General features: G+C 41.3%; 1 protein-coding gene across 2 annotated transcripts in view; it reads left to right on the top strand.

Moving 5' to 3' along the window:
* Positions 1-26,641, top strand: part of snd1 (staphylococcal nuclease and tudor domain containing 1) — a 180,304-nt gene that overhangs the window by 40,366 nt on the left and 113,297 nt on the right. For both annotated transcript variants that reach the window (XM_044343639.1, XM_044343640.1), the window contains 5 exons: positions 1,885-1,985; positions 3,629-3,739; positions 5,359-5,431; positions 9,396-9,537; positions 21,277-21,386. In XM_044343639.1, coding sequence (XP_044199574.1) covers positions 1,885-1,985; positions 3,629-3,739; positions 5,359-5,431; positions 9,396-9,537; positions 21,277-21,386 — 537 coding nt within the window. The remainder of the gene's footprint in view (positions 1-1,884; positions 1,986-3,628; positions 3,740-5,358; positions 5,432-9,395; positions 9,538-21,276; positions 21,387-26,641) is intronic.

The raw sequence follows: 26,641 nt of genomic DNA, 5'->3' as shown, positions 1-26,641 counted from the left end.
GTCAAAGTTTATAATCTGTCATCACATCGCTTAATGGGGAACTAGCCTACTGGTGTTCTGGTTTCATAGTTTATAGCATCCAACATTATATTTCGCCTTATATTTTTGTCTTTCAAACTCCTTTTGCCTCAACAATCCTCCATTTTTGTTCTGTTTTTCTGTTTACATTGCTTTATCCCACTTTGCTGTTTCATCTCATCTCATTTTATCCTCTTTAGCTAACTTGCATCCTTCCTGTTTTTCATTGCTTTGTTTGTTCCTCATTCTACAATTACCCATGCTTTGCCATGCACAGCCATTAAACACAAATGTAACCAAAAACAATGCAAAAATGATTTTTCCTTCATTTAATTTGCTTCACATTTTAATAAGGCTGAATAGACACGAAACTCTGGAATGTTTTCTGCTAGGAGGAAATGAAGAGCCTCTACGGAGAAGTGAGGTTAAATGAATTGCCTACATGACAATAAGAAGGGTTATTTGCTTGGTTACGAAATTAATGAAATTGGGACTGTTCTAAAAGCGGGGATACTGCACAATGTTCTGCCGTCGAGAGGATCACAAACCAGTTCTATTGCTGATAATGAGGGTTAATCTGTGTCTGGGTGTCGGTACTATAACGATACATTATGTTGTAAACATGGGGGGGGGGGGGGATTTGTTCACATTAAAAATCATGATTCTTATCTTCTAGACATATGCTGTAGTGTATTCTCAAAGAAGAGGAAGGTTTGGGCTCATTTTGATTTTTTCATTTTATTATTCTCATCCAGACAGAAGACTGTAACATTCTTCCAAATCAATTACACTTTTTAAATAACATATCTGCATCCTGAGACTATTACCCCCCTTTTCTACTGATTTGAATCAATATTGAACCGAGAATCATGACACCAAGAATCTGAATCTAATTGAATCGTGAGATTTCCAAAAATTCCATTCATTGTAGTTGGTGTTGAGTTATAGCTGTTTCACAAACACATTCTTTTGTATTTATCAGTACTGGCAACAAAGACCTCCAAAAACTATAATCCATCTCCTGGTATCTTTTTTTTTTTTTTTTTTTTTTTTACTAACTGCTAAACCATACACTACAACACATAAATTCTGCCCAGACAGAAGCTCTTTTCCTCCCCTGCTCACATCACCATGTCCTCATCCTGTCCATCTAATGACAAGTCGATGTCGTTCCATGTCTTGGTTGCTATCTCTTTCATGTCTCTGTAATAGGCTTGTCTGCATTGTCTCTTTTTGACTTGTGTTTACGCTGTGATGCAGAGCCAGATTCCCACTTTTTCTTTCTTTTTTTTTTTTTCTTTTTATTACTCCAATCACACTTGTCTGACACGGTCGACACGTAACTCTTAAACTGCCGACTGTGTGTACCAGTACAGCTGCATCTCTGCTGTAGCACTGTCTCCTCGTGTCTGGCCCACAAAGCAGGCTTTCCTCGTTACATGCCTGTGGATATGCGCACACACACAGCTGAGTGACAAAATTGTATCTTCAGGGTGGGTGGATTGGAGTCTGTCTCTAGGGAGCTGTGTTGAGAACACAAAGTGTAGTGTCATTTGGGTTCTATCACTGTTCCCGTGTGTGTGTGTGTGTGTGTGTGTATATATCTGTGTGTGTGTGTGTGGGTATTGTCCCAAACACCCACAGTGTGTTAATACTCATCCTCTGGGGAGATCTACAGTGCTGCCTGATGTGATTCACACTGACTGGGGGTGACCTTGAGAACTAGTACACAGACACACACATACACACACACAAGTCAAAACACCCCCAACACTAATTATTACTGTAACTGGTGTTGCCTTCAGTTTGTCTCAGTACTCTTGGCGTGTTTTTTTGACCTCTTCTTCTACTTATGTGCCCTTTTAGGTCAACGTGACAGTGGACTACATCAGAGCAGCTACTGGTCCAGGAGAAAGCACTCCTGCCTTTGCAGAACGCACCTGTGCTACAGTCACAATCGGTGGGATGTAAGTAAAGAACCACATATGCCACACTTTTCTCTTTTCTGTTCAACTCAGGTTTAATATCCTATTGTTGATACAATTTAAAAGTCAGGCTTTCTGCACTTATTTGCAGTGTGTTTACATGACGCTTCCAGTAGGAGTTTGTAATAAATAAGCAGCCCTTACTGGTAGATAACACTATTTCATTTTTCAGTGTAAGAGATATGTCTTCTAAAACATTTTTATTACAGACCGTCTTTCAGCACAAAACTTTAAAAGTGAAGTTCATCTGAAGTAAAACAACCCAGAACAATCATTTGTAAACGCTTAGAACTTGTAATCATCAGGAATCACAAAGTAACCTGAAAGTGCTTCTTTTGTATTTTAATTTTCATGAGAAGGGTCGTCTCAGTGCAAGCAATTATTTTCTATCTTCAAACACTGTTTTGAAGATTATCTGTTTGAAACATGTATTTTATACAGTACCACAGATATAAACGTTATTAAGCTACTCAGAGGTTCAAATTGAATCAAAACCAGATAGAGGAGCTTTAATGCCACATGACTTGAAATTAACCTTCAGGTGTCCGTTTTCACCCAAAAAGCAGTTGAAAGCATATTCTGTTTTTCCACTCGTCTGTATCTGTCTGTGCTTTATGCCTTGATTCATAAAAATAGAGCCCAGTCACATGCACACATGGCAACATGGATCCACCTTCATCATCAAACCAACAGTTTAGTATCCGGTAGCGTGCATACACTGAGGTCAGGACCCGACCTCATGACTAGCCAATTACAACTCGGCATTAGCTGACTACACCAACTGTTCTGCCCCATGGATAACAGTTGGCATGTCCACCCATGAGTGCAGGGGTCAGGGGGGTAAGGCAGTCAGTGTGGTAGGGCTTTCAACCTTGTATGACCTTGTCTTATGGAGTAAGACGGTCCTTGCGGTAAGAGGCTCAGTAGTACGTATTTTGGATTAAATGGCTCTGCTTGAGACTTTGAAGGTTCGCTTATAATTACAAAACCATGCTATACTTAGCATAGAGCTGACTGGTAAGGAGGTTTGTAACATAAATAGTCCTGATTGTAACACTATTTTTTTTTTTCAGTTTAGATAATATAAAACAAATGACTTAGCAGTCTGCTCTCTGTCTTTTCTTATTTTGCTGTTTTTATCGTCAGCTTTTGGTGTGAGTGTAAAAAGGTCGATGAAAACATTTTATTAATGACAGCTGCATTGTTGTCAGTTACACACCTGCAACATGGGGACAGACAAATGCACCAGATGACACAAGCTCATTTCTAAAGAATAGCAGGACATGACTGCTCTTCCTGTCCCTTCATTTTTTTCTCCCACACTTAAACTAGAACACTGATGTCCAAGGGCTAGCCACTAAGTGCTGCATTAAGTACAACAATACTCTCCTCTTTCTGGCCTTCATCCTGTCCTCTGTACATAAGTAGCATAGCGAGGAAGCGGTTTGTCAAGTGTGCAATGTCAACATTTAAGTGACCTTTGTTCCTTAGCAAAGCCACCTTTGGCATTCGTTATGTGCTTATTTTCTTTTCGTTGAGCCACCTCATTGTAAATTCAGTATGAAGCCAAGGGCTTTCGCGTGTTACTATTTTTATTAAAGTAATCTCTCTCTTTCCCTCCCCAGTAACATAGCGGAGGCTCTGGTCAGTAAAGGCCTTGCCACGGTCATCAGATACAGACAGGACGACGACCAGCGCTCCTCCCACTACGACGAGCTGCTTGCCGCAGAGGCACGGTGAGGAACACGCGCTCCTTTACAGAAATTGCTTTCACACTTCCATCTTCCTTTTACATAAACCTACACAGCTACACACTTGGCACTATTAGTCTCTCAAACGCATGTTCATGCACACACACACACACACACAAACCACACGCATGTGCACACACTACCGTAATCTCTCTCACACACAACCCCTTCACACAGACACACATTCCCGCTCTGCTATCCAGGAGTTGTGCATGACCTTGACAAATTTTGCTCTCGGGATGTTGAAGAGAATTGAATATGACCTTGAGGCTTTTTTTTTTTTTTCTAGATTGCTTTTACGTTCGCTGTTATATCAAACGTAGCACAGGTGAAGCAATTCACTTGTTGTTATTTTTAGAATTTTTATTTTAGCTGTGCCACCGTCGTACATTGCTACATTTTCTCCAGGAAAAATTTCATCGATCTCACATATTCACTCATACATGTAGTGCCCCCCTTTTTTTTCCACATACATGCCTGGACGCACATACACCCACCCAAACACTGGACGTTAAATCAGAGACTTTCTTTACACGAGCCCTATGAATATAATTATATGGAGGTGCAGTGGAGAGATTTAGTACGAGCTTTATTACTCTGCCATAGATTAAGATCTGCTGGCTATAGGTAGAGCAGATGCAGCCACAGTCTCTTTTTATAGGACTAACTCTTTCTCTCCTTTTCTCTCTCATGCAGTGTCACTGCCCATCTGCCCTCTTTTTCTGCTCTCTCCCTCCTCCTGCTTTTCCTTCTTCCTTTGCACATTTTGTCCTTATTTCTCCACCTTAGCTGTTTTCAATTTTGTCCTTCTTTGGCCTTGCTCTTCTGTGTCTCCTCTTCTCCCATTTCTCTCTCTCTCTCTCTCCCCCTTCTCTCTTTCTTGCACTCTCTCTTTTTCTCTCTCTCTCTGTCCCTGGTGGGGTCTTATTAGAGTTGATGAGAGGTTTCTGTCTATAGCCGTGGTTTTATTTTTAGTTCTCACTGCACAAGGCCAATGGCCCGCAGCCATTAAGGAACCTCCTCCTGGTTATTAAATGCATATACATACATGCTTTCGTAAATGTACACGCTTTATCTCGGAGGCAACGGTCTGCATACCAGTGACCCAGAGGTGGCGTGATTCCCTCCACTGTCTCAACCACAGTGGTCATCTTCATCTCATTCAGCCCTTGAGGCTTTTTAAAGCGGCAGTCACCAGCACCAGTCATCATCGTTAAACCCCCCCATCAGGCTCGAAAGAAGCAACTCTTGTCTCTCCATTTCTCCTCATCCATACTTACAATAATTTCTCTTCCATTATAATTTCTCCACCACCATTTCCACTTTCCATCTCAAGCCTATAGATTATCTAGGGGGAGAAAAAAAAAAAATCTTCCCTCTAGCACTTCCAGTAGAGCCACAATGGCAGTTCAGGGAAGAGAAACTGGTATGAATTTACATCCTACTTCACAAGCCACAATGGCTCTCTCTACAGTGATTACTTAATGAGCTCCCATTTCTCCAGGTCTGTTAAGCCTCCAGCCTTATGCTTTCTGGATGCATTATGATGGTGCTTGACCCATGTTTGTAAGATGCATGTGTTTTGTGGTTTGGCTTGACTGCAGGGCTATCAAGAACGGGAAAGGGCTGCACAGCAAGAAGGAGGTTCCTATCCACAGAGTGGCTGATATCTCTGGGGTAGGTATTTCTTTGTGCATGTACGCACAGGTTATCTTACACGAAGTAATGAAAGCATGTAACAGGATAAGCATCTGTCAATATGTACTGATATCATTTATTTTTAACTGTGGACATTTACACACAACTCTCATGACAACTCAAAGACACATCAGGACCTCAATGCCCAAAAGCGTATTACACACAGTGATTCTCAGAAGACAATCTGTAATCCTCCATTCACCAACCCACCCCCTGATCTGCACAGCCAGTTTTTCTCATCTTAAAATAATCGGCACCATTAAAGGACCGTTTCGTTTATTTTCTTACCTCTGGCTATCCGAATTAGGGATATAGTGTGAAAAACGCCTGCAGTTGTTGGCGATGTTCTCTATGTCTCTGGGGCGCAGCTGCAAAATCTGTTGTTCTTCCGGCACCGGCGCCGTTATTCAAGGAAGAACTACAGGCTATTTCAGCTCGGATTTCTAGTCTCTGCCTCTGGGTAGCCAGAGGGTGTGCTCTAGATGCCGCCCAAAAACAAAACTTCCTTGTTCTCCTCACCATATTTATTTGAGCCAGAGTGGGTTTGGGGGTTGGGCGTCAGAAGCTTGCGCACAATGCATCCTGGTACGTGTAGACATCTCCAGCAAAGCTGCACGAGAAGGAAAAATTAAGCTTTTTCAGTCAATATAACAGGCACTTATGAATTTATTGCTTCAATTGACTACATTTATCATCAGCATTGATGGGGCGTCCACAAAAAAGTGGCAAAATTTCCCTTTAATAAAACCATCAGTGGTGCTTGGTCCTAGCTTGTTTACGTGTGCTCAGGGGCTTGATTGAGAGGCATCATTTGGCTAATGAAGCTTGATTGGGAGTGCTCACCAAATGAACATTAGCGCAGGGAACCCATAAAGTCTCAGAGTAACAAGTACATGGCGTCTGGTACACATTCATTTCAAGCGTTTGTTTTGATCCCTGTGATCTGTCCTCAGTTCACCCCATGTTCACTCTCTCCTTCAATCTGTAATTCCCTGAATGTCAGGCATGTTAGTATGTTTTTGGTTGGGTTTTGTTTTCTTCATGTTTTAGTTACATTTTCAATTGAGACAAAATTCCTATTTATTTCTGGAGGTCTATTTCCTTTTTCCAAAATTTTTTTTCTATCCCTGATTGCATTCCTTCAAATTGTCTATCTCTAAAACTTAACCCTCATAACACAGGGACTTGTAGTCCTACATGACTGTAGGATGTCACAGTATACTTCCATACCCAAGTACAGTCTTTATTAACTCACTATATGCTGCAGTGTTGTAGTTGACATACTGAATGGCTGCACAAGGCGTGTGTGAAATGTGTGTTGTCAACAAAAACATGAAAATCATCCCACGACTGAAAATGCTATCAAATCACAAAAAAATGTGCAACAGCTATAACATTCTTTGTTCCAAATCATTTGAGAGCCTTTATGTATCTATGTGCTTGTCGACTAGTAGCCATCTCTTTTACATTTTGATAAGCCACTAGATGGTCTGCTCTTAACGACTCCAAATTGAACTTTAGAAACATTAGCACCTCATTGTCTCTCACACATGAGCTCTCTTGTAGTACTTGTAGGCTCTAGAGAGACATTTGGTTAAACTAATCAGGCTCTCTCCCTCTGTATTAGACTTTTAAAAGTCAGAGCGGTCCACCAGATTCTGTCATTATGTACAAGCTCTTTAAGTTGCAGTTTAATGTATCGTCACCTTGCGTTTTTTACAGAGGCATGCAGCAGGGTTGTTAAAGCTCTTTTAACAGAAGCATTACTTTAGAGTCTGGCTAATAAGACCGACATTGTTCTGCATAACTGCTTTCAGATGTTATGCTGTTCCACATTGTCATCATCGTAACCTCCGTCTTGTCGTCTTATTGTGTCAGCAGGACACATAAATCACCGGACCCTATAAAATAATTATGACAGGGAATTGTTGTGCTGACTGTGCAGCGCCGTACTATTTCATCAGGGGTTTTAGTACATCTTACACTTATAAACCCTCACCCAAATTAACAGGCTGAACCGACCATCTTCTATGTGCAGCGATGACTCGGGAGTAGTTGCAGGAAGAGGTGCTCAATAATTAATTTACTTTAATAACGGCACAATGAAGCAATATAAGCCCCACCCTACTTCCTACAGGAGATGTCAAAAGTCTCACTCATTAAAAAATCTGTCCCAGTAACCCAGCGAACACGCTGCGGTGGTCTTAACATATTAACATGATTGTACCTCATCATGTGTTTGTGCATGACATGCACATCAGCACTGCGAAGTCCCTTTAAAGTCACCCGTATTAGCCTCACCCCGGCAGTGGTTCAGGTCAGTGCCAACATACGCAGCTGCAACTCCTCCCTTCTCTTAACATTTCTGTCAGTTCGCAACAGGACACACACAGGATTTGCAGCACAGTCCAGGAACGTTGCCAGTTTGTGCCGGTAGGCGTGTGTGTACGCGCACGCACCAGTTGTTTGGCTAGGTTAATGTAATGAGCATTCTAATAAAAGGACCAAAATAGCAACATTGCCCCCCCCTCTCTACACATCCTCCCCTCCCTTCCCTCTTTTTCTTTTCCTTTTTTTTTTTTCTCCTCTGTAATACACACCCACACACTGCTGTACACGTGCACAGGTGCACCCACACACACACATACATGTAAATACACATTTCTATACGTCAGCATCCTTTAGCTTGGTGGTAAAGGTTTGCTGAAAGGGATTATGTACATTGAGTGGGAAGCAGTCACAAATAGAGCAGAGATAGGTTTATAAACGTATAGTGTAGGAGATGAACAGAGATGGTGGGAGGAGAGTGGATAAAGCACTTGACTCACCTCATACCTCTAAAGGTTGCATAATGAGGTCCTCTCCATCTCTCATGTCTCTTCCTTTTTTCTGAACCAAGTTTGACTGCACAGCCCACACACTGCAGGTGCTGTAAATGTGTTTGTGTGAACGAGAGAATGTTTGGTTCTGCTGTCTCCCACTCAAGGGACTATTTTAGACTTCAGTGGGCGGAGTTCAGGAGGTGCATCTTATGGCTAAGGCACATACCCTTTACTCACAACGTCATGTATTTGATTTCCACCGGTGACGTGTGATGAACGATGTCTTAAGTCCATCTTTTTTTTTGTTACCGCACGATGTGTTTTGTTTACCAAAAAAGAGGAAAGAAATATCAAATCATCTCCTGTCCGTGTTACTTTTGGTGTTGTACAAGCCTGAACTCTCACATCCACTTACAGTAGAAAACAGAGATTGCGCTCGTTAGTTCTGACTTTCCTTATTTGAACTCCGTCCTTCCCTCCAAGCCTTTGCTCCTACTCCCGTGGCCACTCTGCTACAAACACAGTACACTGGTCCATGACTCACTGGTCTGTTGTGCCTACATGCTCATGCCTGGAGTAGGCACATATTATTTTTTATCGTTTATGAATCTTCCACTGCTACTGCATCACCAGCCCTGCTTGAATACACATGATTTAGCTCTGCTTGTAATTTTGGCCCGGGCACACCAATAAGCTAGTGACTCACCCTTGCAGACAGAGATGGAGGCAGGGAAGGAGAGAATTATTTCTGATTGCATGAGGTTCCAGACGTGTCACTGAGAAGCGGAGTGGACTTCATTATACCAGGCCAAGATTGTCTGGAAAAAATCCTGCAGATTCTGTCATCAATAAACCTAGTTTTTTGAAGACACTGCATCAGGTTGATTTTGTCACATTTTTCGAGGGTATTAGCTTGAAATACTATACATAGATGGAAGACAAAAATGAAGACAAAGCCTTTCCCACCCCCAAAGCCCACAATTTTGATATTTTTAATGTATTAGTTATCATAAAATCTCCTGTTAGCAAATGTTGACAAACAGCATGTCAGTAGATTCTGCTTGAAAATCAATCCTCCTGCTGTATAATAAAACTATATCACTCTGTCTTTTGTCCAACAGGAGACACAGAAAGCCAAGCAGTTCTTGCCCTTCCTGCAGAGGGCTGGCCGGTCAGAAGCTGTGGTAGAATACGTCTTCAGCGGCTCCCGCCTCAAGCTGTACATGCCCAAAGAAACCTGCCTCATCACATTCCTCCTTGCCGGTGGGTAGAGCCCTTTTCTTTTCCTGATGTAAAGTTCACGCCCTTCAGTGTCCTCTAACCAACTCACTCACTGCTTGGTTTGATGCTGCCATGCGGAAGCTAGTTGACTTATCCTTTTACTAACAGAGAGGGGCCTTGTGTTTGTATGTGTATTGGATCGAGCACATATTGTATGTGCCATGTTGTGACTCCTGCCATCGCGGAGTCTAGCCCCCTACCTCCACCTCTCAGCAGCCAACCCTGAGAGGGCAAAGGGTGTGGCTGGGTGTGTGCACCAACCGCAGCCCAGCCTCTTTCACAACACCAGGGTTGGCATGAAGCATGTATCCCCTTTGACCTCACCTTCTTCCCTCTGGCTCTTTGCCAACCTTTAAATAGACTCCTACTCTGATTTTTTTCTGTTTTCCTGTTTTTCCTAATCAGAAACAGGCCACTGTGTCCAGGTAAATGGAGGTTTAAACTCAAGTGGTTGGGCGGGTATTGTCAGATTTCTAACCAGCCTGTTTCTATTCCTCTATACCTCAAAATATCTGACAATCATATTATGTAAATATATCCACTTAGTGAGAGTCGGTGCACCAAATGTAAAGTTGTTCCATTTGACCTTTAACAACCCTCAGTGCATCCATCCTTCCTGAATTAGTTAGCCTCTCCTACCTGTCAGGCAGTATGGAGGGCACAGATGGCAAGTAATGAATTGAATAGAAATGTGTCCATTTCTTCAGTCTTTTATACCCTGTGGGGAAAACAACAGTATGAAGTTTGTGGTAAGATGCAGATGGGATGAAATACAGACTATTTGATAGCATTTCCAGTCGTTGACTGTATTTCAGCTCCTCGACTGTCTTGACAGTTTTCGTTGGTAATAAAAACACTGAGACTGTATCTTTGGCAGCCAACAATGATTTGCACATCCTCCTAGATCATGGGAATGGCTCGAATGCTTATCCTTTCCACAACTGATGATACTCTTTGTTATTGTTGCAATAAAAATTCATTTCTATCCGTCTCAATTTCAGTCAGAGGTTTGCCAGGCTTACAGTTTCTCTCCATTTCCAATAGGACAAACGCATATATTTCTGACAGGCGTCCAGATTCAGTTTAATTATGCATGGCTGCATCGTCGATGCGTTAATTAATCTTGCAATTTGCTTCTGATTGTCTTCGCTATCCACTGATGCTTTTCGTAATTACATTTTTTTTTTGTCCACTGCCTGCTACAAGATGTATTGACATGACCTTAGCCAATAAGCAATCTGCACATAGGACCATATAAGTTCCTTTTTTTTTAAAGCTCTAGTGTGCTTTTGACATTATACTTTAATAGGACTGATTAGCCTGAACACACGCAACCACGTTACTCTGTCTTCAAGAAGATGTCAAACGTGTGTGAGATGATGTTTACATAGTCAGCCTAGTTTTGGAATGATTTTATTAAATCAAAGGTTATTAGCAAATTGTAAGAAGCACATTAGAGCTGATAGCCCCTGAGCAGATTTGATTAAGGTCGTCCCCAGAAGAAAAGATTCATCTGCTGGAAATGAGATGACACGTATTGTCTATAATATACATATTAGGCTGGATTAGCTCTGATTAATACAAACGATCCCCTTTCCTATTTTGTTTATTTTTAACTTCTATTCCAATTAGACTCCTCTGCATCACTTAAGTCTTCTCTTGTGTGTGTGTGCCTCTGTGTGTGTGTGTGTGTGTGTGTGTGTTTTTGGTTATCTCATGGCCACCCCCCCCCCCCCCTCCCCCTTTTTTTTTTTTCCTTTCATCCAGTTTTTGTCTTTCAGAGATCAGGATGTTGGGAGATAAAATATGTCTGGTGGGTCACTGCCAGTGTTTCTGTGCATCTATGTTGTCTGCATAGTTTTCTTTGTGCGATAACTGATGTTGAACCACCAACCATACATGAAATGAAGCCCTTAGGCACAAAAAGGCCTCTTATTATCTCCCTACCTCCAATCTCTAAACACTCCCTATCTCCTTTCACTTTCTTTATCCTGTCAAAGTTATCTTTCCATGCTTTATTCACCCATCTGCACCATGGGGCTGTGTTGGAAATGACATACAGGGTGACTCGGCCTGCACCAAACCTCCTGTGTTTATCTGTGTATGAAACAGCAGAATTGCTTTGGACCCTTTTTAAACCATTGCAGACATTGCATCAGTGACAGATAATGAGGCATGTTGAGAGAAGATCTTGGTTATGTATGTTTTAAAATATGCGTAGTATTTTAAAGTTGATATTTTTTATAGTTAAATTGAAAGATTTTGGAAAGTGTACTTTAACACATTGTATATACCCACACTTACCCAATGCAGCAGAAGAGTTGGCTTTAAGTATATTCTTAATGCTTTTACAAGGTCAAGTATCATCACCGTTGCTTATAATTATAACTGCTCCGTTCATTTTGTATTAAAGGTTAAAGTATATTTTCTATATGCGGAGCCTCCCTCATGTTCAGTGATTGTAAGTTACTCTGAGTAAATATTGACTACGTTCACACAAGAACAAAGGATGCTGCTGTTAAAACAAGTCTCGCATAAATCATCTGTTTCATTAGCTTTTTTTCTTCAGACTGTATTCATCATGGCAAAATTCTTATTCTTTCAAAATGTCGTGGGAGGCCATTGAAGAACAAACTGTTTACAGTAGTGCTGCAAATGAAATGATCCTGCGGCACTTAGTGATGTAACGCCAACAAGTCAAAATTATAATACCAAAAAAAACACAGCGCAGACATCTTTGAATCTAAATTACCAGCCTGCTTAGCCAGCAGCGTTTTTCTCCCTTGTTTTAGCCATACTTTATCCAGAGCCTGTTTCTCCAGTGAGGCACCTCAAAGCCTCAGTATCTTCCTAGCGCACAGTCTCCCTCCCTTAACAGAGTTTTCCTTGATGGACAAAGACTGTTTTAAGAAAAACGGAGGTGTGAGGAAACAAAGGCTACCAAGAGAAGCCCTCGCTTCAAAGAGGGCCGGAGGTGTGCTTCAGGAGTTGAAGGGAAGTTCCCTTTCGCCTCCTCCCACATCACCTTTCCCTTTCTTCTCCTCTCACTCGCTGGCCTGCGCAGTGTCACTTCTGTATGCAAGCTTGATAACGGGTAAAGGAGTTTCTGAAAGAGGAAGGATGATGATAGGAAGGATGATAGAAGGATGATGAAAGGAGGAGGAGTAGGAGGTGAAGTAAGAGTTGTGGAGGCAGAGAGGACGCGGAAGGGATGAAGAGGAGGGGCTTGCAGTAAAGAGAAGACAAAAAAAAAAGTACAATTGATGTGAAGTACGTGGGTATAAAGGCCTGTTGAAGCAAAGGGAGACCAAGCAGTGAAAAGGCTGTAAAAGTTTACTAGCTTCAATAGCTTTCCACAGAGTTTCAGATGGAGGCCACAGCAGGTGACGTGTACTTTGAAAGTTGCTCAGAAAGGTATGTTGAGCAGCAGTCTGTCAAATAGATGAAACACCCATCACTCGGACACAAAGATTTACAGTCTCAGCAAGAAGCATTAGCCATCACACAGTGTGTAGCTTAGTGCCATTTGTCTGATTTTTTTTTTTCTTTCTTTCTTTTTTTTTGATATCTGAGTGAGTGTATATTTGTGTGTGTGTGTGAGTGCAAACCTGTGTGCTGTAACACTCCCGCGGTGTGTGCAGTGTGAGTGCAGGAGATGGAAAGATGGTGGAGAAGTGGAGCAGAAAATTTGTAGACTTGTTCCCTCAAAATATGTCAATATGTGCAAAAAAAGTTTTTTTTTTTTTTTGCATAGTACGAAGTCAGTCAGAAGATTCTGCAAATAAAACATGTTATTGGGCTCCATGACCTCTACATACTGGTGTCCTTGAGTGTGACTGCAGTGCTACATTGAGATTCACACATTTATTAGAAACTTGGGGCCAGCATGTTATGATGCTTGAGGTACATTTTAAGGTCTGCAACATAATTGAATTACTGGTAAGAGAAAAAAAAAAACAAGTTAATAATGCTTTATTAATGTTAAAATTACTACATTTATAACCTGTAATCTTGAATCTAAACATAGGTTATGAAATTCATCAGCCTACAGACAAATCAATCAACCAGCGTAGCCACTGTGTGCTGCTGCTGCTGGAAGGGTGGAAGTTTTCAGAAATCTCAGAAATATGCTCACATCTGTCTTACAACTAATATTTATCTTTAATAAATAACAAATGCAGTTGCCTGTCCCCAAGACATGATCAAATTTTCCGTTATACAGCATGTTGCTGTTTAGTTAAGGTGGCATTAGATGTGTGTTTTAGAGCATTGGGTCTGCAAGAAAACCTTATACAGACACCATATTATTTGGGTTGCATTATCCAACCATTCACTTGAATTGGGAAAGTGGTCTCAGACTTGGAACCATGGACCATAACAATAAAAGACATTCTGAAATTCAAAACATCCCTCATAAATATATAGTCTTTGTTCTTTATTCTTACCAATAAAATGTTACAAATACAGTGTTGAAAAAATTCCCAGGCAGTGATGTACACTGTAGAGGAACGGCCGTTGCATTGCCCTAAGCCTCATCTGGAGTAATGAGGCCTTGCATAAGAGAGCGATAGAGAGATGATGGTGAGACGGAGGGATGGATCGGGAGGATAAAAGAGAGAGGTAGTCAAACAATCCTAGGATTTCCCCTCACAGCATGCATTCTTCTTCTGTCTCCCATTTACTGCCTGCTGTACCTTCAGTCACCTCTCTCTTATCTCTGTCTCGGCCTCCTGCATCTTGCACACACTGCTGAACTTTTTGCTTGCACTGACCAGTACGTATTGAGGGAAACAGGAAGTGAAAGGGAACCTGTTACCTGGCAGTCGCATACAGGGAAGGACCGCAAAGATAAATACGATGTCAAAGAATTTTAAATAGAATGATAGTAATGTGGGTGATGGAGGAAATCAGTATGATGATCAGAGCAGGAAAAAAACCCCACAAATGTGCACAGTTACTGTACACATCTCCCCCGCTTTTAGGTCTTTGTTTATTCGCCTGTCGTAGTGCTAATTATGTCCTGTCAACAGCATGTCAAAAAGTAAGAATTAGTAACTGGGTGACATTAAGAAGATAGACACTAATGGCATTCATTCTGAGCTGATTGTATCCTGCAAGTATCAATTTATACCTGCAGACATGCCACAAGCGAGAGCACTAAGCGTCTGGCAGGTTATGAGCACAAAGTCGGAGGCTAATCAATATGCACGTTATTAGTATAGGGATTTGCGACATGATGTATGTTTGTATAAATTGCAGAGATGTCACTGCCGCACATCTTCACATAACTCCCTCCAGAACCATCTCTACAACATGAAGCTCATTATCCTGGCTTGGTTAGTAGAGGAGGAGAGGTCAACTCAGTCCTGTTCTCGCTATATGCTAGGTCAACTGAAAACACATTCAATTAAAAAGTATAAAAATATATATTAGAAAAGAAACTACTTGTGAACAATGAATGCATATCAATTCATCCAATTAATTTTGGCCTGTGAGAAGAATTACAACTAAAATAAAGATCACTCTTCGCTCATAAGAAGTGCTACTTGTATATATGCATGGTACTTACTGTAAGAGCATTGTTTGTAGTGTGTCTTAATGGCTGTAATTATGACTTAACTCTTATAACTACTCTTTATGAAAAAAGGAAATTTGACATTTTGGGAAATGCCCTTATTTGCTTTCTCGCCAGGAGGTAGATGAGAAGATTGATATGACTTTCATATCTGTCTGTGTGACAACCAGGAGAAGGTTAGCTTGTTTTAGCCTAGCATAACGACTGGATGCAGGGGGGGAAGTAGATGCTAAAGCCCAATCCTAATGTCCCCCTGAAGGCCTAAACCCTGAACCCTCACAGACTTAATTGAATTGAGTGCGAGAGGCTGCAAGGACTCAAAATGGTATAAATAGGAATGTGACAGCACTTTGTGACAGATCACATTCCCTTGACGACACCAAAACATGTTACATATGATTGTGGTTTGGGTCTTTTTATTTTATTTGTTGGTTTGTTGTTCGCTCCCTGTTTGTAAACAAAATAGTAATATTGCATCAGATCTGATGAAAGCATATTTGGAAATCCTCATCATGCCATCATAGGACAAACAACTACACATAGTTCTGGCTATGAATCTCAAGCGAACTATGTGTTTATACTTCCATGTGAACTTCTCTTTTCTTCTCTTTTTTAATGCTTCAGGGCTTCCCCTGGTAACCCCATATTTAACGTCACAATGCTATGAACTGTGGGTAATTCCCTCAGGCAAAGACTGCAGAAATGCGGACTTACAGAAAGTCTGCATAAAGGGCTCAAAGTGTCGACTATGATTTGACAGTGGGACAACACTAAGCCCTCGCAGACTTAATGGGAACACGCCTCAAAGTCTGAGAGGTCGTGAGTGCGGACATTGGGATCGGGCCTAAGACAAAACAGGCAGTGGCTGCTTGGGGATGAGGAGTGGTACATACAATGGTAAGAAGAGGACTAATGTATGAGGAGGGAAAAAGTATCTTGCTGGTGTTTCTTTCACAAGGTGAAGGGATGAAATTTACTCCAGGTTACCTTGTGTGTGCTCCTTTATATAATTATATAACTAAATGTTTATAACACCATTTTTGTATTTGATTTGGAGAATGGCAGAAAGACAGGGAGTGGTGAAGTTTATTGGATAGGGTGAGGAACTACTGCATATGTGAGCAGGAAAGATGTTTATGTGTTTGAGCTCAGGGGAAAGGCAGTATTTCATCAGGCGCAAGGCTCACCCGAGATCACAGATTAAAATGTTACATCTTCTCCACGGGGCCTCCCCGCCCGTCTCTGAGCCTGAGCTCTATAGAGGAGAAGGGGAGAGCAGCATTGGTGGAACAGGGGAATGTGATACAAACCCACAGCATTATTAAATGCAACGGTTGATAGCTTGTTGTCTTTTTTGGAGGCGTATTGCTGGATTTGGAAACGACATGTAAATGGGTTCTTTCATTTGTTCATTCGATTGTGCGTTTGTTTGTTCCAACAGTCAATCATTGTTAACTGTTTTCAGTTGTGTCTCTAAGCTCATGCACCCACCTTTTTAAAAATGTAAAATCTTAAACCAAAGTCTTACCAGACCACATATGATGATTGATGCCGTGTATGGTGGATTGACATGTGCACACATGCGCTTCAGGCCAGTATGAGGAACAGCATGTGCAAGATGCTGAAGGGCCTTGTGTGTCTGTGTGTGTGTGTGTGTGTGTGTGTGTGTGTGTAATGTGATGTCAAAAGTGATCAGTGTATGTCTTGTTTGTCTCTGAGATCAGTTAAGATGGATATCCTGTAGTTTGACCCAGATGTTTATCTTGGTGTCAGGCGTGAGTTATGTATCATGGTGCAGGTTAAAATTGGCTGTGCTAAGTGACTCCCTGGCTTACTTTAAATGCTGCAGGGAGTGAGACTACAGTTTGTGTGTGAGATGCAAGATGCTGAGTGCAGTTAGGTCAACTGAGGTGAAAATGCCTGTGTGTCTTTGAATGGAGATATGAACCTTTGTCTTTGACTTATTTTTATCGGACTTGTTATATAGGATTATTACATCAGTATTTAACCTATTATACCCCATGAGTGGAGTTGATTTTCCTTTGTGTTAAGTTTTTTTGGGGATGTTTTGTATTCTTGGAGAGCTTTGGCCACGTTGGGCATTTCTGCTGATGTGGGCCCATAAAGCCCTTTGAGCCATTGTACTGTATGTGCTATACAATTAAACTTGACTTCTTTGTGTATTACATTCCTGAGTAGTCTTTCCTGTCGATTCTGCTACAGAAACACAACTCTAGCCCATAGCTCCAACCAACCCGAGCAGAAACTGAAATATCTCCCTCTCTGCAATTACTTTATCCACCAATTTTTGCTAACAGTGTGCACTATTTACCCCTCCCGTTGCCTTCCCTCTCTATCATATCCTCTCTTTTTTCCCTTTATTCTGCTTCCATCATCTCTCCTCTTCTCTTTATCCTGGCACTGTTGTAGCCACAGTGTCCCACGTGGAAGCCCTGTCCTGGTCCACTTCTATAAATACTTTCAGATGATCTTGGCCGTCAGTGTCTCCTCCTCCTCTTCCTCCTCTGCTCTTCAGGAAGCTTTATTTATTAATGTATTTTATTAAATGTGTGAATACAGATGGATAAGTAAATTAATATTCAACTATAGACTGGTATACAAACTATTGTAGAATAAAAAATTTTTTTTAGCTCCTTTGGATTTTTAAACATAACGAACTCTAATTCTAATTATTAATGTAGTACTGATAATTAACAACAAAAGCTCAGACTGCAGAGGAACACAGTATCGGAGGTAGAGTGAAAAGATGCAAACAGAAATTTGCGTGCTTTAGTTATAATGGTCGCTGCTGTACCTCTATGTCTTACAGAAAGTTGACTCGACAGTTTTTCATAACTCTTTAGTGCTGACTGTCCTGTGGCCTCATTTTGCCTTTCCTGGGTCATTTTCCACTCTCTGCCGGTGCAAATAAGCTGATGTATCCTGGTCCTGTTCTCACAAATGGGACAGACGTGGGCCAAGGTTTCTGGAGGGAACAGAAAGTACTACCCAAAAAAAGCTATAAAAGCTACTTGCTTCCTTGTAAAACCATGAAATGAAAGTAGTGCTTGCCTGTAAGGTTGGCCCTGACAAGGTTTGACATGCTCTTGAACAAACTAAGAGAGGACAAAACATTTAAAGCCCAGAAAATAAGTGAAAGAAAAAAAGTCTGAAAATTACAGTATCTATCAATAAAGTTTATTTGTCACATGCAAGCATTCAGGCACAATCACAGTGAAATGCAATCCCATCAGTTCCTTCAAATTGTGCAATAAAAATAGACAAGTAATAATTAGTAATAAATACAAAATATCAAATCATTTAGGATCCCAGTGGCCTGAGGGTAGAAGCTCTTCCTGAGCCTCTCAGAGCTGGCCTGGTGTATCAGGTACCTTCTTCCCGACCACAGCAGGGAGAAAAGGCCATTATCCAGGTGTTTGGGATCCTTAATGATTCCTAGCCTTATTATTGTAGTGCCTGATGTAAATATCTTTCAGACAGGTTAGAGCACCGCCTATCGTATATTCAGCCGAACTAACCACTCTTTGCGGTCCTGCGGTGATGTTTCCGTACCAGGCAGTGATGTTTCCTGTCAGGATGCTCTCGGTGGTGCAGGAGTGGAAGTTCCTAAGTATTTGAGAGGATACCTGGAATTTCTTCAAGTATCTGAGGTGAAACAGTTTCTGCCATGACTTTCTCACCACCGAGTCAGTATGCAGCCCCCAGGTCAGGCACTCAGTGATGTGTACTTGAAACTGTCCACCCTCTCCACTGAGGACGCATTGTTATTAAGGAGGGTGTAGTTTCTTCCCTGCTTCTTCCCAAAGTCCACTATCAGTTCCTTAGTCTTGCTGGCGTTCAGGTGTAGGTTCATTGTTATCTGTGATCAGGCCCACCACAGCTGTGTCGTCAGCAAACCTGACAATGATGTTGGAGTCGACAGCGGCTACACAGCAGAGGACGCAAAACGCAGTCCTGGGGTGCTCCGGTGTTAAGGGTGAGGGTAGAAGAGGTGTGTCCACCTATCCTCACCACTTGAGGTCTGCCCATCAGGCAGTCAAGCATCCATATGCACAGTGAGGTGTTAAATCTCAGGTCCTTGAGCTTTGTGACGAGTCTGTGGTGTTGAATGACAAACTGTAGTCAATGAGCAGTAATCTTACATAGCTCCCTTTCTTGTCCAGGTGAGATGGGTTGGTGTGGAGGTTGTGTGCTATGGTGTATTCCGTTGATTGGGTGGGACGATAGCATAATAGGATAGGATATTAAACCTTTCTGTGAAAAGTTGAAAGGAAATCTTTCATTCAGCCCTTTAGCTTATGAAACTATTCAATTTTATTACCAGTTATGTATTTGAAATGGGTCAGGGACAGAAACCCTACATGAAACTTTTCATTTGGAATTCTTTAAAGCAGAATTATAATTCAAATGTGTCTCGGAGAGCACATCTTAAGAGATTTCCTCTGGTAGCACTTACAGAGAGAGCAGCAGCCAGGGTTTAGACACACCAGGTACACAGTGTCCCAGATTGTCTGTATTGACACGTTTTAAGATGTAACTACCATTGAAAAATGTGTATTCTCATTGGGGGGAAAACCTTGAAACATTTAAGGCTCTGCACAGCATGTAATATCATGTCTAATCAAAGAAACACACCAACTCAAACTTTCTTTGACATTACCAAACACATAGATGTATCCTAAGAACTCTTTTCCATCATTATGTTTCATTGGAGCTAGAGCTCAGTAGCATTTCCCTGAGCATAAAGTCTGGGAAACATTCTTTATATGGATGTATCGCCATATATATCTCAGGAAACCCAGGGGAACATGGGGTGAACATGCAAAACTTGAAAAGACAAGAAGTGAGATTGAAAGACAGGATTATAAGGTGGCCATGCCAACCACTGAGTCACCAGGATGCCCTAACACATCTGATTTTACTTCTTTTTCATGTATTTGTGAGTCCATCCTGAGGCAATATATGCATATATCTGCAAAGTCAGTGAAGCACATCAAAAGTTAAACATTGAGTCGAAGAGGAAAGAAAGACTGTAGGAGAGAGCTGTTGCTTTATTAGTACAATGCTGGAGGGTTTAACCCCCGACCGAAACCATCATTAGGTTACTCTGCATAAATCAATACACCACCAATCTGCTTGCTAGTGTGAATTTGTAGTGGTAAAGACTTCCTTTCTAATTAATTCAAGAATTTAGAGTGAATGGGAACTCAGTAGATAAATGTGTACTGTAGCTCCTGTTTGTGTGTGTTAAATATTTAACATTTACAGGCATGCCTTTCTCTCAGCTAGTTCTTGTTCATTGTAGCACACAATGCATGAAGTCCTAGGGGGTATAAGAAACAAAGATTGAGCTTCAGTTGAAGCAAGGTACGCTCATCCAATAAAATCTGGACATGCAAAATTTATGATGTGTGTATGAAGAGTTTGCACAGAACTTAAACTTACTTTAAGGGTAAGATAAATACGTTCTCTCACTACTTTACAGCCCAGTCAGGCTCACCTTCAAACACTGATATTCTCTGTTATACATATATACCTCCTTTTTATCACAATATATTTTTAAACAGGGAGAACATGTTGAAATTATACAGTTCCCCAACACCCTTTACCCTGAAGCTTATCCATTCCTACCGGAACTCTACAAGAAAGCCTCTAAAAATCTACCAAAGTTGATGTCAAAGGGTCCCAAAGAAACACATACCAGAGACTGGTATTCAGTGGAAATGGGTTATACAGCAGCACTTTGTGCACTCAGGATTGACCTCTTGATGACCAATTATCCACTTAGTGCTGATGGTAGTGTTGTTGGCTAATCCGTATCATGCCACTGACATGCCTTTGTGAAACAGTGTGACTAAAAGATTATGACCTTGACCTGTTAAGAGGGATGAAAAAGATGTCTGATGTGGCATCAGTTGTTGGAAGCATCAGAGGTCCAGAAAATTGCGGATATAAGTGTATTCATTGACTTGTGAAGGGTTTTCTGCAGTTTTTTTAGCAAATAGGCACAGTGATGTGTTCTGGTCTTGTCTGACTTATTAAGCCAAATTATGGTAAAACTATCTTGCTGTGCTTTTGATTTGCTGCCATGCTAACTCTTGCAATTTTGTTTTTTCTTTGGCTAGGTATTGAATGTCCACGCAGTTCCAGGAATCTGCCTGGGGGGATGCAGGTGGCTGAACCCTTCAGTGACGAGGCCATGCTGTTCACCAAAGAGCTGGTGCTGCAAAGGGAGGTAAGCAATATAGCAGTTCATTTTTTTGCCCCGGTCTCATCATTTCCAATATTTCCAGTACACCTGAAATTCTACATTTTACTTTCACACTTACAGTCCAAGTTTAGTCTGCCTTGTGCACAAGATCACTTTGGTTCAGAGATGTGGGAAGAATTTCTGTGATACTTTTATTAACACTTTATCACAGACTACTTTGGTGCAAACTCAACAAGAATTCTGCTCTTGTTTGGTGTGATTGCCGCATTTCCAAGATCCAAGCCCATTTAGTTGAGCAACATTAAGACACTGGACCTTATTCACTTTTCTGTCTGGAATTTGTTTTTTAATGAAAAAAACACATTTTTAAGTTGTCTGGACATATTTAAAGATTGGGCCACTGATTTTAATAAGCCGATTAAATTGTTTACTCCCATGTGCTTTATTAAAGCATCTACAGCGCTGTACTTGTACCTTGAAAACTCTGAAATCTCAATAAAAAGCCAAACAAAAGTGGCCACAATCAAGTAGACTACGCCCAAAACACACACACACACACAGACATTCTCTCCCTATGTACTCCCAGTTTATGGAAAGCTCACCTGATAATGGATCAGTGCTCCTGGGCTTTAGAAAACTCCGTCCATTGTGTGCCTGTTCATTCACATGCTAATAGGTTTTTATAGGAAGCGGTGAATGGACCAAAGCCATGATGGAACTAGCTATAATCCTGCCACCACTTATCCAGGCCACACACTCCCTCTCTTTTACTCCCCCTCTCCATTCCTATCTCCGTTTTAAAGGGCTTTTTTTTTGCGTAGGGTGGCCGACTCCACTGTCCTCTGGTGTTTAATTGTCATGGAAATGATGAAAAGATGTAGCCTTGGCCAATGTTGGAGGTGGACTAGTATAAGTGTGCGTATTTGTGTGAGTGGTGAGCCAGTAATACCACTTGGATCAAGAAAGCCTTCATCCAAGCAACAGGGGATTTTGATTGACAGGGATGCAAACCCTCTCCCATGAGTCATTGCAGAGGTGCTGTAGCAGGTACATATTGATATGAATTTTTATTATTTTTACAGACGCGTATATACACACAAATGCATAATTAATCATATTTATAAGGACTGCACAAATGCTCTGCTACGCTCCCGTTAGTCTTTCTTGTACGTGCACAGATTAAATTAAGCATGTGTTATCATGCCTATAACCTTTTCCATCCATACACACTCTGACGCACACACTCTCTCACACATTTTCTCCCTTGCCAGTCATTGGTGGTGTCAGCAAGTTTTTCACAGGTAGGTGGGAGTGAGCAGACAGGACCGAGCCATATAATGAGCCCAGAATGGGGGCTGGTTGGCTAGCTGCACTGACCTGATGTTACGGGCTAATATGAACACATACACACAGTCAAAGGGGCACATTCAAGTAGATAATAACTCAGTTAAGCAATCACACATAGCTTGAGAGCTGTCACCCCCCTCCCCTCCAAAAAAAAGGCTAAATTATTACCCAGAAGAAAGTTGCAAGTTGAAAATCGGTAGGTGTCATTCTTCTGGTTCACCAGCTTTGTTAAGACTTCACTGAGCAAATTGGAACACAGCATGGGGAAAAAAAAGTGACATCTCAGTAACACACACACACACACATACACATCTAGCTGGAAAAGAGTCAAATGATCGTGTAATGTTATACAATGCCAGACACTGAAGCAGGATACAGTCACTTGAGAGAAAGCTAGAGAGAAGAGGTGAGAGGAAGTGCAGGAGCACTAACGAGAGCCGAATAAGTTGCAGCTGAATAAAAGATATAATGAAGGACGGAGAGGAGGAACTGGTCCGTGCCATTGATCCATCTCTCCTATTCCCGCAGATCAAAGCGATAGCACCCGAAACAGGTTATTAAGGTGTGTCACACTCAGACATGAATATGGATAATTTGATTTCATTAGCATAAGGTTTCTGCTGTTTATTCATCTCTGAATAGCATTTGATTGCAGGAGCTTTTTAAGATGTTCAGAAGATGGCCTCACGTGAATAACATTTTGATTTGGGTTTTGGTGGCGTATTTATTTGCATTCATAAAATATTTTTCACACTTACTCAGCTCCACTGCCATTGAGTTTTCTAGGGTTTTGTTGATCTGATGACATGTTGGCTCAATGGTCCGTATTATGACTTTTTTACTCTGTAATTAGCTTTTCTCTCTCTTTCTTGTCTCCTTTTGAAATTGAGTTTGGGTGCGAGCGTGATTACGCTTTTCTCTTGCTTTTGCGCCGCTGTTTGGGTCTCTCTCTAATAGCCTTTTCTTTCTCTGCTTTTCTTTTTTCCCCCCACTCATTTGTCCCTCACTCTCAACTCCCTCCTATTCTCTGGTGTCCAGTCTTACATCTGACTGACATTTGCTCCTGGCTCTCTCCCTCCCTCCCTGCCTGCCATTTCTCCTTATCCCCTGCTTTCTCAGTTTCTTTCCCTAAACTGCCACACAGCCACGTCTTAATTTCTCCCGATGCAGACACGCATAATTAATGTGGCACACAGTGAGGGGAAAGGCCCTGGTTTCTGTCTCCTGTATTTATAAGCCCTCCACCACCACCAGCACCAGCAGCACCCTGTCCTCTCTCCGTCTCCTGTGATTCTCTGTTGCTTTTTTTTAAAGATTCCTTTAACTTTCAGACTCCCATTTTTCAAAAAATCACTTTTGTGTTTATCTGCTCTGTCTTCCTTTATCCGTTCCCCCTTTCTCTCTCTCTCTCTCTTCTCTTCCTGTCTGTTTGCTTCTCTCTGTGTGTAGTGTTAATCTCTGACAGACACCGCTCCCGTTCCCAGTGTGGAGCTGAAACAGCAGCACAGAATTCTGAGGAAAAAAGAAAACACATTGGTAAACACCACTCCCCAGACATTTCCCTTTGCTTTTTTGATGTCTTCCATTTTAATTTTTTCTCACCTCCCACTTTCCATTGAGAAAAAACATCCATTCACTATCTCAGTCACTGAGCCTCTGTGTTGATTTTTCTTTATGCTTTTGGGTGGCAACTTCAAAAGCACAGCCTAACCAGGAGGGAGGCGAACAGAAGAATTCCACTGCATTGACGTGTTTATCTAGGATGAGTCAGTTAGAGACGGGAAATAATTGGTGGTGTAGTTTTGTTTAACAAAAGACATAAGTCAGTGAAACAATATTCCCAATGCCTCATCACAGTAATGCACATTTAATGAGTGTCATTCCAAACAAAGAAATCTGATGTCTATGATGACAGTGTGATGCTGGCGTCAAAGTAAGGCGCATCATTCTTCAAAGTTACAAGCCATCCTTTAAAGATCAGCTTCTGCTGGTTTACACATTGTACAGTTACCAGTTGCATCTACTTATTTTTTTATTTTTCTTTAGAGTATATGGTTTGGATTAATCTACTCTAACTTCTTTAAATTTTTGTATTAATCAGCACAGAAGAAGCCCCTGATTAGAATAGCTTGGGATGTATATATTTCCAGTTTTATGACTGATCACCAGGAGGACGCAGAAGCAAGAATAAGAAAAGAGGGTGAAGCAGAGATGGAGTGTTTGATTGAGCAGGGACGAGAGCAGGCTAAGTGGACAGTAATATGCGGTGTACTGTTCCACCTACGTATACTGTCAGTCGTATTGACCTCATTCAGTCTGGGTGGTCTCTCATCTACTGTACTGCCCTGACTGCCTACTCACTACTCTTTCTCTCCCTATCTCAGATACAGAAATGCTCTTAATTTTCATTCTCTCACTCATTTATGTGCACGTATAGAAAAACATGCACATAAATGATGAGACCCTCGGTTGCAATAAGTCAGATCTTTACATTTACATCTTTTTCACTTTGCCTTTAAACCCACTGTTTCACTGACATTTGACCCAGGAAAACAAAACAATGTTTCTAAGATTCTTTTTGAGAAACAAAATGTATCTTATGTATTTGTGTTTTCAACTGAAGTGCAGCCATGGTTGAGCCATAGTGCTATTTTATAGTTTGATTGATTATTTCAACTTCTATTTATTCTTCTTTTCAATTTAGAAATGCTTCATTTCGTCTAAATTTCCGCTGAATTTGTAAACTATTAAGATGATGTTGATCAGGCAAAAAACAAAAGGAAAATAAAATTGGATTAGCATTTTAACATACTTACCATAGTCCTAATACAAACACATACACACACACTTACCTCTGTTCCTGTGCAGTGCCAGTTTTCGGTGTCATGTGGTGCGCATGTTGCTCCCCTTTGCATGGCGTCCTAAACTCTGCCCAGACATGCCTAAAACAGATCCCCCTGAACTCACCTACCACACCTTGTGACATGAACACCGTGTGCACCATGCTGCCTCGGGTGAGGTTTGGCATAGCATGTCGTCAAACCTGCAGGAAGTTGTGTCGTTGAGCGTTGATGAGTCACCGTGCCAGTGTGGCAACACAGATGTCTCGCTATTGGGGTGCTATACTTCTACAGGTCTTAGAGCTCTCTGCGTTAAAGAAGCAGTGTGTAAGATTTAGTGGCATCTACTGGTGAGGTTGTAGATTGACACCAGATGAATACCCCTCCTAGCCCTCTCTAGAACTAGTGTTTGGTTTGTCTGTTCTGGGCTACTGTAGAAACATGGCGGTGCATCATGGCAGCCTCCATGGAAGGGGACCCACTCACTTTGTAGATTTAAAAGGCTCTTTGTAAGGTAATGAAAACACAATGATTCTTATTTTCAGGTGATTATAAACCAATAAAAACATACTTATGAATATTATATTCCATTTCTGCCAAGTCCGTTCCACTTGATGCCACTAAATTCTACACGTTGGACCTTTTAATAACAGTTCTTGGTGAGCATTTTAATTAAATGCTAATAAACCCCATACCTTTTGTAATGTCAAGAGGATTTTGATGTCTGTTCTGTGTGTATGCATGTGGTAATTCTTATTTTACCATTACCGCGCGTATAAATAGGTAACAGTACGGCAATTGGATAATTGAAGTGTTATCTTGTTGTCTTTCTTTTCATTTTTCTGTCTCTGTACATCTGTGGTCAGTGCAACTCACATCTATTCATTTAGCATTCTTCACACACATACAGGCACGCAGAATGCATCCTTCATGCATTTGAGCCTCTTTTATACGTCTTATTTTGCCTTTCAGGGCCGCAGGACAGCATTGGATTTCTCCACAGCTTCCATGCTCTCACATTGATTTCCGATCACGCTTGAATTATTTTGGCATGAGGCCGATTACACTGCACTGAATCTCACAGTCTTTGAC

This window comes from Thunnus albacares, chromosome 23 (genome assembly GCF_914725855.1).
Source record: "Thunnus albacares chromosome 23, fThuAlb1.1, whole genome shotgun sequence".
NCBI lineage: Eukaryota > Metazoa > Chordata > Actinopteri > Scombriformes > Scombridae > Thunnus > Thunnus albacares.
The sequence above is the reverse complement of the archived record's forward strand: the minus strand, read 5'-3'. Positions and strand labels throughout refer to the sequence as shown.